This window comes from Passer montanus, unplaced genomic scaffold, assembly GCF_014805655.1.
Source record: "Passer montanus isolate IOZ18808 unplaced genomic scaffold, ASM1480565v1 scaffold45, whole genome shotgun sequence".
In the NCBI taxonomy this organism is placed as follows: Eukaryota; Metazoa; Chordata; class Aves; order Passeriformes; family Passeridae; genus Passer; species Passer montanus.
This window is the reverse complement of record NW_024369373.1, coordinates 6,275,392-6,288,025: the sequence shown is the minus strand read 5'-3', so window position 1 is coordinate 6,288,025 and position 12,634 is coordinate 6,275,392. Positions and strand designations below refer to the sequence as shown.

The window sequence follows — 12,634 nt, the reverse complement described above, 5'->3', positions numbered from 1 at the left end:
CTATAAATCTTTGCTTGACAATTTTTTTCATGACTAACCCAGAACAAGAAAACATGAAAACATCCTAAGTGGGTGCTACCAGTAGCAAACAAGGCAAGCAGACTTTCTCAGTATAAACTTCTGAAACTAATACAGTACAGTAAGTTTTATGGAGCCCCAAGGATCCACACAGAGTCAAGTTTTGGTCACTATAATGAGCAGAGCTGGCTTGAGCCTCACATTCAGCACCTCCAAGTGCATCTCTGGACACACAAACTGGTGGGAATGCCAAGATCCGTCATTCAGTCAGGCCACTGCAGACAGACATCACAAAAAAGGAAGCCAAAGAGGACTCTGAAGCAATTCAGTATCAAAATCTTCTGCTTCCTGTCTGCAGCTGAATTATTCATCTTTCTACAGCAGGTTCTCAGAAGCAAACCTCAGCTGCACACTCCAACAGTACAAAATAATCAAACGGCTCAGAGAACCTTCACTACACATCAGCACTGAGAACATTCCCTGGGGAGTGCTGAAAGACCATCAGATCAGAGAGAAAAAGAAGCCTATCCCAAAGGCCAGCATGAAAATCTGCTGATCTCCTGGGTTGTACCTCTTGCAGCTGGACTTGTAAGTCTCGGCAGCCCAAAAAATCAGCCCACCCCATTTCCCTAATGATGCTACTAACTGCAGTGACAGTTTTAAAAACCAGTAACACTTTTAAATACAATTTTTCATTACTTTCTAGGCCTATGATCAGTAAGAAAACCATACTGAGAAATGAGGGGGGAAAGCAAAGAGAAAATAAACCCAAAGGAGGAGCACAACTGAGTCCCTCCAGGAGTGGCAAACGGCTCCCCCACCATTCCTGGCCAGCCCAGTGCTCTCTCCAAACCATTCAGACTCAGCTCATGGATATTCTCTCCCCATCCCTTTCCCAGCCCATCTGTTGGCAATCCATGGGCTAAAACCTTGGGAAAAACCTAACACAGGTTTGCAGTGACAGCCTTGTCCCAGAGGGTGCCTGAGCTGGGTGGAATCGAGGTGTGACAATCAGACAAATGGTGACTACAGCCAGAGAAGCAGAAAAGGGTGGAACAAAATCTGTAACCTCCCTATTGTGGATGCAGCAGAGCTTACCCAGCCAGGAAAAGGGGTAAATTCAGGATTTCAGGGCTGCAGTTTTTCTGAGATGAGCAGAGGGGAAAAGGGAATACAGCAAATCAGGCTGGTTTGATTATTTAGTTGATTAGACTGCACATTGCATAATCATGCAGGGGTTTTTTGTGATTGGTATTTAAACTAAATGTCTCTCTGAAAGATAATAAAAGAATGAAACTAATGCACTCAGTGGAATTATATATATATAGTGTAGGTGGAAAGCATTAAGGCACTTAAAACCAGCTTCCAGAATTGCAATATGCAGTACTTTAAAATAACTAAAGGAGTAAAATTTAAAGGGGAATTCATTAATGTATGAAAAAGGTTACATTAAAGCATCACAGCCAGTCCAGAACAAGTTACTGTAACAATGGTGTCTTACACCACAGTGAGTGCCCAACTCTGCAAACTCCAGCTCACCTTTCCTGCTGCTTCAAGCACTTGTTTTTTCCAGATCATAAGGAGAAATTATTTCACCTGCTGGAAAAACAGACATGCCCACAAACACCACAAGAGCTTGGGATGTAAATTTTGACAGATAAACATTTTAACAGGGACTTTATTTACAGCAAAAATTCACGTAGGCAAAGAATGTGGTATTTAAGTTGCACCAGAGCCCTCCAAGTAACACATACACTCCCCCCAAAAAATCCTTCATGGGCTCTGCTTCACTGAGCCTATTTTTAATGCTAGTTACATCTTCAGTAAGATCCAACTTTCATTTTCCCCTTGTTTTACTTTAATTTCCCCTTTATTTTATTTACTTCAGCCTTACCTTTTCTCTGAAACAACCTGGTTCACATTTCCATGCAAAGAACCACCAGAACTAAGCAGTATTTTAACTCCACAGACACACAGTGAGGTATTTATTTGGCCACAGGTGCTGTGTCAGATTGTGGCTGACAGAGAGGAGGGGGCTTTGCACTGCTGTAATCAAGGTTTGAAAAAAAAGGTGTTTGTCAGGCAAAAGATGACACAGAACAATTGTAACTAGCATGGAATAATGTTTCTTGAATTGTAACACCAAAAATTATTCTGAACACAACCAGCCCAAGTGAAACTGTGCCAAATCAGACAACTTGGTCTTTGCCCAAATACTCTGGAGAAAGCAAGCAGAGGGCTTAGACATAACATTTCTTCAAAGTAAGAGCCACACTGACTCACACATGCAGATTTACTTTCAGTGTACATTTTGAGCCACCAAACACAAAAACCTAACAGAAGTTCTGACTTAGAGAAGTTAAGTGAATAACAGGTTCTAACACCAGGTAGAGTCAGCGTGCAGGGAGCAGCAACACCCTTGATTTCCTTCTGGAAAACAGCAGCAGGCCCCTAACCTCCAGCCAGCCCCAAAGCAATGATGAATCACCATCTTCTTGTAGTGCTGAGAGATTTTGTTTTAAACAGGTTGGATGGGAGCTCTGGAATGTGAACGATCATGATCACATGAATCAGTTCTCACACACCATATGATTAGTCTTTCAGAAAAAAAAAATCTGTTTAGAATTAAAAATGTGGCAGTTCCTGGCAACAGAAGATTACTTTTTCTTGTCAGAACTGCATTTTGGGGAACAGAGGGTTCTAGTATTACACAGCAGCACTTATCCATACAGCACTGCCTGGAGCCATCACAGGAGCCCAGGGACTGCTGGAAGGCCTGAAGAATGGGTGAAGAAATGTCAGCTTCACCTCCTTAAAGAAGGGCACAACAATCAGTTTTATTGAGTATAAACAAAATACTGTGGACAGTACTGCAGTATTCAAGTTAAGCAGACACACACAACAAACTCCTCACCTCTTTACAAAGGAAAACAGCACACATCAGAAGGGGATCATATGCACTACATGTTTTATTAAAAATGCAATTGTACTTAACTTCATATCAAACAGTTTTATCACATGAATCCAAAATGGTGGACCAGTGCACATGTTGCCAACATGCAGGATCTGTATCAAACCACACAGGATTATCACAAGGAGCAAGGCCAGCTGGCAAAGTGGGATCTGAAGCAGCCCAGATCTCAGTTCCTTTGGGAGGGGGAGGCAGAGCTGGCCTCTTGCTCCCCCCTTGAGCAGCCTTTGCCCAGAAGAGCTCTTGGTTCAGATCAGCTGCCTCATCCATCCTCCCTTCCTGCCACACTGCCATCCTTGCCTTGTCCCCCAGAGCTCCTCCACTCCTCTTTCTGATTCAAACCATCATTCCTCTCTACCCATTCCTCAACTTCTCATGCCAGCCAAGTCCTTAAATGCTCCACAATGCTTCTCTAATGCATCAGCTCAGGAACAGCTTGGCTTAGTCCAAAAACAAACAAATCAAAACATCTCAGTCAAACAAGAGAGTTGTGAACAGCTGCATTCACAAAGGGTGGGTGAGGAAATCCATAAAAGCAGCTCCACATTCTCTCTCCTGGTGCTTCTTCAGATCTGCCTCTCCCAAAAGTCAAATGCTTTGAGCTCAGCCCAGCAGCAACAGCCAAGATGCAAAATCACCTTTGATTTTTTATCTGTGCAGAGAATTCTTCAGTATCAAGAGGCTGACCTAGAGAAGCATATGGGTTGTTAAGAGAGAACTGTTAATTACCAATGCTATTTCAGTCACTAGGTCTCACCAGAGCATTACAAGTGAAGCTGGAAGCCACTGTAGTTATTAAACACCATAGGTTAGCTGCTGCTCCTGCTCTGTCAGGGTTCATGCTACAGCAGCAGGCCTGACCTCACTCTTCTGAAGAACTTCAACTCAACATGCTTGAGAGCAGGATAGTGGTGGCATCTGCATAGCCATTACTCAAATCATCCCATCAAGGACTTATCTCCTCTTGCAGCTTATCTGGAGCCTTTATTAGAAGAGGATGGATTAAAATTAGTTGAAGTTAGCATCAGGATTGCTGCCACATTTTAGTAACAAGAATCAGACCACAGGACTGTGAGCACTGAGCCCAGCAGCAGGCAGGGTCAGCGTGCCCTGCAGCACTGAGGAGGCTGCAGGAGGCTGAGGGCTCTGCCTGCCCACACTGCCAGTGCAGGAGTCCCCTCCCTGGTGCCCTGCATCAACCTTGGAGCTGCTTCAGGCCAGGGAGACTCCCAAAGCTCTTCTGTCAAGTCCCTTGGGGCACAAGAACACAGCAGAGAATTCACATTTGCAGCTTTCACTGCAGGCATTTCCTCCCTTCTGCTGTGCAATATTCCCCCTCTTTGAAGCTCAATTGATTTCCATGATCCCCAAGGGCCCACAGGAGTATAACAATCTCATTTCTGAACACAATGCAGAGCCCACGGTGCTATCGACCACAGTTAAAGACTTCTCCACTTCAGGGCAAAACCTTACAAAATGCTTCAATGTATCTTTCAAGTTAGGTTTGTTACTGTTTCTTTGGAGAACTTACTGAACTGGCTAAAAAGTCACTATACACTAGTCAGGTACTTGTAATACAACGGCTGAAAACCAGTAAAAAAAAATGGATAAGAAAACAAAAAGCAAGAACATCCATGATTTTATTACAAAAACACCCAGCAACTGTATTTAACACAAAAACAGTAACTGAGAGTCTCTTTTTATTTTTCTTTCAGTGTACATGCTCATTATTATTCCATTTAATTTACAGAAGGGCTATGTAAAATGAAATTAAAATTAGAGAGGAAACAAAAAGGAAGATTGAGGCATAGAATTTTCTTAGCAAGCAACGATCACAGGAGACAGCACAGATTGAACAGGGATTCAACAGGAGTGACACCTAGGGATAAAGGTAAACAGTAACTTTTTCCTTATCCATTAGATTCTCCATGGGGCTTTTTTGTTTGTTTTAGCAAAACAGTTTAGAGTATCACAGTATACAGGAAGACTAAATGGCAAAGAACATCTCACACACACACACACATTTATCCCTGCTACTGGTCCAGGATCCCAAACTTCAGTTAACATTCGATTTCCTATCTCTCATTCATTGATAAACTATACAGGATTACACTGTACATGGAGTTAAAATTACAAAAATGTCATATTTACAAAAATCTGTACACACATAGTAAAACTCACAAAATTGTCATCTATGTATCACAAGTTGCAACACCAAAATATTAAAAATGGGATAAAATTATACATTTCTCTTGTCCATTTTTAAAAAGGGTTCATTATTTCAAAGACAGACCACCTATTTCTCCCAAATAAGACTGGTAAGAGAACTAGAAACCTAAAGTATCCTCCTGGGATAAAATGTCGCGAGCAGCATCTCCCAACTAGAAAGAAGCCTCTATCCTGTCTGCTGGGGTGGGGTGTGCAGTTAGCATGTATGTACAGAAATGGTGAAACTACAACCAGCATGTCTTTGGCTAAACCTTTGGCATAAATTAAAATCATACATCAAAAGTTACAGAAAAGGTTATCTTGGTGATGGCGGAATTCCAGAATTTCTTTCTGAGATACCATTATATACAGCTTTTCTTTCTCTGAGGAAATAGAGTAGGAATAAAGGATTTTGGAACAGAGGCAAATGAGGCAACATTATTTCTTCGTTACATTTTTCACTAGTATGAAAAATTGTATCAAATCTTTTCATTAAAACATAATTCAATCATAGAAATAACCCCTTCCAGATTTTTTTTTCTTTTGAAATTGCATATGAAAAAAATTAGTAAACCAGCCATGACAGAAAAAAATTGTATCAGCATATCAAGTACATATTAGTGCAGGAAGGTGGATAAATTTGATCCACTGTATAAATAAGCTTTATGCGCAGTGTACATTAAATAACCACCACACCCCACTCACACCCAGTACACAGATGCTCCTCAGTGAAGATAAACGTTTATCAAGTAATTAAAGTGTATGTAGTGCAAATGTTACAACCAAGTATTATGCACATGCTACTTGCTTGGTTTAAAGTTACACAAAGATGTGGTGCCTGAAATCATGGACATATATACATCCTTGTCACACTTGGTACAATGTCCTAAGCCACAGAAATACCGAGGTGTTTAGATCTATATATATATACACACACGTTTTCTTAAAATGTGACCACCACATCAATACAGTAACACAAACAGACTAAAATCAATACCTGCTTCCAGATGCTCCAAGGCTCAGAAAGTTTGTGCTTCTAATTCTTGCAGTCATTACGTGCCCCTCTTCCATTTCCCCCTTCTGCCAGCTGAGAAGGAGGGACAGTCTCTTCAGGTCTGTGCTGCATAGGATGAGGGCAACGGAGAGGAATAAATGACGGCACAGGCACCTAAGCTGCTTTCCTCCATCAACAGTTCCATGCCCCATGATGAAGGGTTGAGAGAATTTCCTCTCCACACCGCTCCAGGGTGGAAAGGCTTATTTGAAAAAAAAATAAAATCATAACGTGCTTTCCATATTATAAGTGGCAGCAAATCAAGGCACGCTGTACTAATTCTGTAGCATTGAGATTAGCTGACTTTGCAGGGGATGCTCACTGGGGAAGGTCCGACGTTCTCAACTGGCTGCTGGGCCGTGTGGGGCCATACAGAGTAACAGAAGCTATGTGATTATTCTGCATCACCTGCAAAAGCACAGCAGGGAAAAGGGAAAGTAAACCAAGTGCTACAATAAACAGAAAATCAGAAGTATTAGAATGGTGAATACAGAAGGGATCTGCCTGAAGAAAGAAATCCCAACAGCAAATGACAGCAACAGGCTCTTGGCTAGTTCCTAAAAACAGTCTCTTAGATTTCCACAACAACACCATCTGCTCCAACCAGCCATGTGAATGTGTCTCCTGCTAGCACAAGTTCCAGGTGACAAACTTGAAGTTTCAGCTTTAACATGCCAATGTATAACCTCAGAGAAGAGGTTGCAAAGATCCCTCTTTCTGCCAACAGGCCCTAAAAATTATACCACTCCCATGCACTGGCTTTTATTGCAATAGGAAGTAAGAAGCCACTCATAGCAATAGCAAACTCATCTTCCCATGCTCAGACAAAAATAAAAGGTTTTTTCCTAACCTCAAAGATCATTCGTTGCAGTCCAAAGCAAAAGGTTGACCCAAATGGGTTAGTGTTGTTTGGAGATGATGACCTGAACAGAAAAGAGGGGAAAAAAATTTAAAATGGGTATGTGAGGATCAGGAACATCTTAAGGAGGAATAACTACTCAGCAACATAAGGTGAATTACAGCATCTTTATCATGGCTTTCATCCAAAGAAAGCAGCTCTACATTATGCAACACCATTGCTAGACTCCAAGTGAGCCAAAGGAAACTCTGTTTGATGCTACAGAGCTATTAATAACACTTGGGGATAAAATGGGAAAAAAAAAAAAAAGCCACTAGTGACCTCTACAGGAAAACTCTCCTGCACTTAACTTGAACAGAAAGAACCCTAAAAAACCCCCAGATACACAGGAAGAGAGAAGCACTATGTTACTAAACATTATTTTTGTGCAAGATCCTTTCCTTTGTGTCTCAACCTCTACCATATGTATTTACTATATGTAGTCTATTATTTATATTTACTATACACTGTCTATTAATCAACTGGATTTAGCATGTTAAGACTAACCTATATGATGCTGAAATAGAATAATCCAAGTTTTATTAAACAGTATTTTTTACTAAGATCTATGTCCCCCTTTCTTCCAGGTATTTCTGGATTCTACATTGACAATTTCTGTTGACTGCAATGAATTTGAGATTACAGCCAAAAAAAAACCCTAATGAATATTTACCTTTTGTCCTTTCTTGTAAACTGGTCAGTTTTTCAAATTGCATGTCTGAGCCATTTGAGATGTGCTCAGTAAAGCGCTCTCTGGTTGAACTACTCTCTACAACACAGATGGAAAAAATAGAAGGGCTCTATGTCATCACTATTTCACCTCAGCTTTACTTCATTCACATGGCTTCTGCTCTAATCATCTCACTGGCATAACACAGGAGTAAAGGGGAACAAAGGGCACAATGATTAAGGGTGGGGGGAAAAAAGAAAAAATCAAAGTCAAAATCATGTGAAAGTCTGATAAAAGTACATTAATTTATCTGAAATTGCTGTGGTATTTGCACAGTACCCATCACTTACACTTGCACTGAGATAAAAATCATTGTTTCACATCATAAAATGATAACTCTGCAAACAGATAATGCCCATTTAACCCAGTAGCCACCTCAATGCCTGCAGAAACACAGGAAATTTAAGGGCTATTCTCTCTTCAGTCAGCCTAGAGGAACTGTAGAACCACATATGTTCATAAAAAAAAAAGCTTCTTCAGACAGACTGCTGTTGTATATGTTATCATATGCATATATACTGTGCTATATAACGTCATGTTATTGAAATACTTTATGAGTAATAAATAGTTTTTATACTTTCTGTAAAGAAAAAGACTTGTTAATGCATTGTTCACTCTGAGATCTTCTCTGGATTTTGCATTTCAAGGAATTTTGGAAATGCTTTCACTTAGCATGTCTGCTTATTTCCTCTGAGAGCAGCTATCTCATCTTGTTAGTGGCCAAAAAACCCCTGAAACTTTAACCAGCAAAGCAGTACAAAAGTAACCAGTGCCATAAACACTCTTCCTCATCCTCTGTTGTCAACCCAGTCCTTGCCAAGCAAAATAAAGAGATTTTTACCTGTGAAGTACCACTGGCTTCTCTACAGGGTGCCCCAGTAGATCCTGAATACTGTCCCACTGTAAATACATCAATGAATTTGTGTTAAACTGAGGCACAAGAAAACTCTTCTTCTTATCTAGGAAGAGTGCCATGCACATTTGTTTGTGACAAACCTATTTGTTGAATAAACCTGTGGTTGTATTTACAGAAGTATTTTGTGACTGGAGCCATACTCAATAATGGAACTATCCATTGCTAGGGCTAGTAAATTCTCTAAAGGTATACTCTCATTTTTGTCTAAGAATAGTTTGGAATTAGAATTAATATAAATATTTCTATTGGTCTTATGGATAAGATGTTGCTGGAAAGTCTTGTGGCATTTTAGGGGTACCTCAGAGAGCACAGCAGCTGTAGGAAACTTCAACATAATATCCTCTTACATACCTTTGCAGAGAGGAAAAATAGCCCCACTGCTACCTCTCCCATAAGTCTTTCCTTGATTTAAGCAACAGTATTGGAGAAGAGGAAAGCTGCACTATTTAATGATTGGGAAGTGTCCAGCAGTTTTCCTCCCTTGAACCAGACTCCAAGAAGCTGCAGTTTCACACACAAGACTGAAATAAGTCAAAGCACTGAAGGGAGTAAGTTAATTCAAATCAAAAAGCATAGAATGGCATCTTCCAGACTGCTGACTCCAATTTTTCTTCCCAGTATGGGACCCAAAATTCACCAAGGAAAGCCTTCATTTGGCACCCCAGGAACCCAGAGAGCAGCAGCGACCGTGGCTGAATGCTGACTGCAGAGACACTGATGAACAGTTTTTGAGAAGTTTTTCAACTCTATGCAGCTGTCAAACATGCAGCAGCAGCTGCCCAGCTGGGAAGTTCATTTAGGTGGTAAGGCTGTGGAGCCTTCAAGGAGTCTGCTGTCATCAGGAGATGTCACACTGGCAGTGACATTTTTGAAAGGCTGCTACCAAAGAAACATCCCATTACTGGTGCCCTTCAGGAGAAAGTGGAAGGGCACTGGACTCTCCTGCTCAATAGCCCATGTATTCAAGAGCTCTGTGAGAATTTTCTTTAGGAACATGGCTCCAGCTAACATTCAGCCACCACTGCTGTTGTTTTCCCCTATCACTTATTTCATTATTTCTACCTGCAGCTGTGTTAAAATGCAAGCTATGCCATAATGTAGTAATTTAGTTTACTTGAGGAATGCCATTACAAATTAATTAAATCTTTTAACACACCAAAATATTTAAAACACAAGATACACACTAACTTTTGGCCTTCTACTATTCCACTTTAAAACAGCTTGATACCACTGCTGTAATTTCTTTGAAGTGTGTTGTAAAGTTGGCATGAAATCATCAGATGGTTTAAGAAAATTAGGAAACCACTCAGTTCTGCACAGGCTTACCTTGCTGTATGTTGTACATGTTTCTGTCTGTGAATCAGCACTATCTATGAAACAAACAGAAAAGCTTTTATAGCTTAAGCTTGAACAGTCCCCTACAAAATCCTTTGTTTTGGCATGTTAATTCAGATAGCAGGAGACACAGGAGCATTAGATCAGGTCATATACAAACCTACCAGCATTCACTAGCAATCAGAATTGTCAGTAACACTGACTAAATGCCAGTTAAGGTGATAAAGCAAACCTCCCTATTTAGAGCATGTCCCAACTTTAAGACTATAAAAGCCTGATCTTAATCTTAGATGGAAGAACACCACTGTAGAAGAAACTCCATCTCTCTGCACTAAGCTAACAGGCCCAGCACAGCCACCCCAGGAGGTAACATGATGTGCCACTCATTAATTCCAAAACACTCCACTTCACTTGGAAAGAAAACTGGCTAAAAGTGACATCTGGGGACTCAGGAGCTGGCAGGCCTGAAATCAGTTAAAACATCACTCTTCCAAAATAAAGATGGCAGAGAGCTTGGGAATCACAGCCTACCTATTAAAAATAAAAGGTCAGCATTGCATTTACAATTACAGCCTTTAAACAGGAACTGTTTGCTGGTGGTTTCAAGTACTTTCATACATATCTTACATACATATATTTGGGTACTCCTAAATACTGAAAGGATGTTCCCAAAGCAGTGGGGATGGACCTAGACACTAAACATGTCAGACAGAGCTTTCAGTGAAGTTAAAGACCATTTGCTCCTCTGTAAACATGCTCTTTGTGCTGGGAGTTCAGTGTCTGTGCAACTTGAACTCTGGCTCTTAAGTTATCATCTGAACTTGAAGTACAAAAGGGAACTAATAAAACTGCATCAGGCCCTGCCACCAGAGGGAAGAAGATGGGCTCTTCAAAACTGTTACAACATCTGTTCACAACTTGTTGCGTGTCCTGGATATAAGCTAGAGGCCAGAAAAGCTGGTTAGAAATGCCAAATAAACAAAGAACCAGACATTAAGAATTAATTCATAATGCTACTTGAATAAAATTAATCACAAATTAATGCTTTGATGTACAATAACCTAAGGGAAAATAATTTTAGAAATGAGAGTCTTCATGCTCATTCTCTTGGCTGAAGTACAAATCAACTTTCATGTAAGCCTGTACACATAAACATTGTTTTTCCAGGCTTTTAATCCTCCATATGCTCAAACTGCTGTGACAGCCACAGGAGGACTGCACTTTACACAGCAAGCAAAGTGCTTGCAGTAAATACCAATCAGAATGGGGAAAACATCTCTGGCCAAAACCTAGGCAGCATCTGGCATTCCCTGGATAATCCAAATACCTTCCCAGTACACATTTTTTCTGATGTTGAAGAAGGCTACTCCATCACTGATCTTCAGACAGTGTTCCCCTACTTTGCTGAGATTAGTTACTGCACAGAGCTGGGAATATCTGAGTACCTTGCCAAACCAGCACTACTGATTACAGATTTCTTTTTTCAAATAGCAATTTTCAGGTGAACACAAACAGACATACTTTGTAGCACACAGAGCCAATCTGGATGCTTATATTCATTCTCAGATAAACCAGATTATATTAAATACCAGTGGACTGGACAGATGAGCTCAGACTAACATTGCCTTACAGATTTTGAGCCTCCAGGTACAAGGTAATTTATTTTAGCAGAGCAGCAGCATTACAGGTATTGTGATGTTGCAGCTAAATATTTGCATGATCCAAATAAGTGAAGAGGTAGTGTAAGTAAAATCAGAGAACTGCTACCTTGCCCTGAAGTGTCTTTTCCACTTAAACAGAAACTAATCCCAAAGCTTCTTCTGTCTCAATGACTGTCACTGTTAGCATCCTCTGATAATGAAGCACAGAGCCAAGAACTGATCCCAGCTCCCCTTGGAGCATTCTGTGCCCCTGCAGGAGGACAGCAGGGAAATGCTCACCTCTCTTAATGACGAGTGGAATCTTGAACTCACAGCGATGGTAACTAGAAAGTGCAAATTGTAAAGCTATTAGAGAACAGAGAAGCCAAGATAAACTGCACAGCCACACACTTACAGCTCTTAATAATCCCTTTCATGAAAAGCCATATCAATAATAAAATGAAAGTGAGGATCTATGATAGCAGATTAAGTTCTCAGTTAGATTTTCTACATCAAAAAAGGCAGCAGCCTGGGAATGTCCTAATACAATTCTCTAGAGGACAAAAGTCCTTCAGCATCAATTACTCTACTGTTACACAGAGTGGATGGAGAAATATTTAGCTATGAAACAGCACTTAGATTTTTCTGTCACTAACTGCTTTAATCAGACATCCAATCACTAACTCATACTCCTCCTCTAAAGAGTTTACATTTAGAAAGTATTGAAAACATGTTCAGAAGCGTGAGATTTTTAATCACTAATTGAAATCACATTAGGAAGAAAACAGCAATGTAGCTCCCAGAAAATGGTAAGACATTTAAGACATACTTGCCAGTATATATAAATGCATTTAAAAGTAAGAA

At 40.4% G+C, this 12,634-nt stretch overlaps 1 protein-coding gene across 3 annotated transcripts in view; it reads right to left on the bottom strand.

Moving 5' to 3' along the window:
- Positions 1-4,611: 4,611 nt before the first annotated feature.
- The window catches only part of PHAF1 (phagosome assembly factor 1), a 34,946-nt gene continuing 26,923 nt past the window's right edge, over positions 4,612-12,634 (bottom strand). The window contains exons 13-18 of one of the 3 annotated variants that reach the window (XR_005628883.1): positions 12,071-12,114; positions 10,122-10,165; positions 8,721-8,779; positions 7,102-7,174; positions 6,195-6,659; positions 4,612-4,868 (exon numbers count right to left, since the gene is read on the bottom strand). Coding sequence is in view for 1 of the 3 variants with exons in the window: in XM_039721174.1 (XP_039577108.1) it covers positions 6,570-6,659; positions 7,102-7,174; positions 8,721-8,779; positions 10,122-10,165; positions 12,071-12,114 (310 nt within the window). In the remaining 2 variants the exon portion in view is untranslated. Of the gene's footprint in view, positions 6,660-7,101; positions 7,175-7,822; positions 7,919-8,720; positions 8,780-10,121; positions 10,166-12,070; positions 12,115-12,634 lie in introns of all 3 variants that reach the window. The other 2 variants (XR_005628884.1, XM_039721174.1) reach the window with 2 other exon arrangements.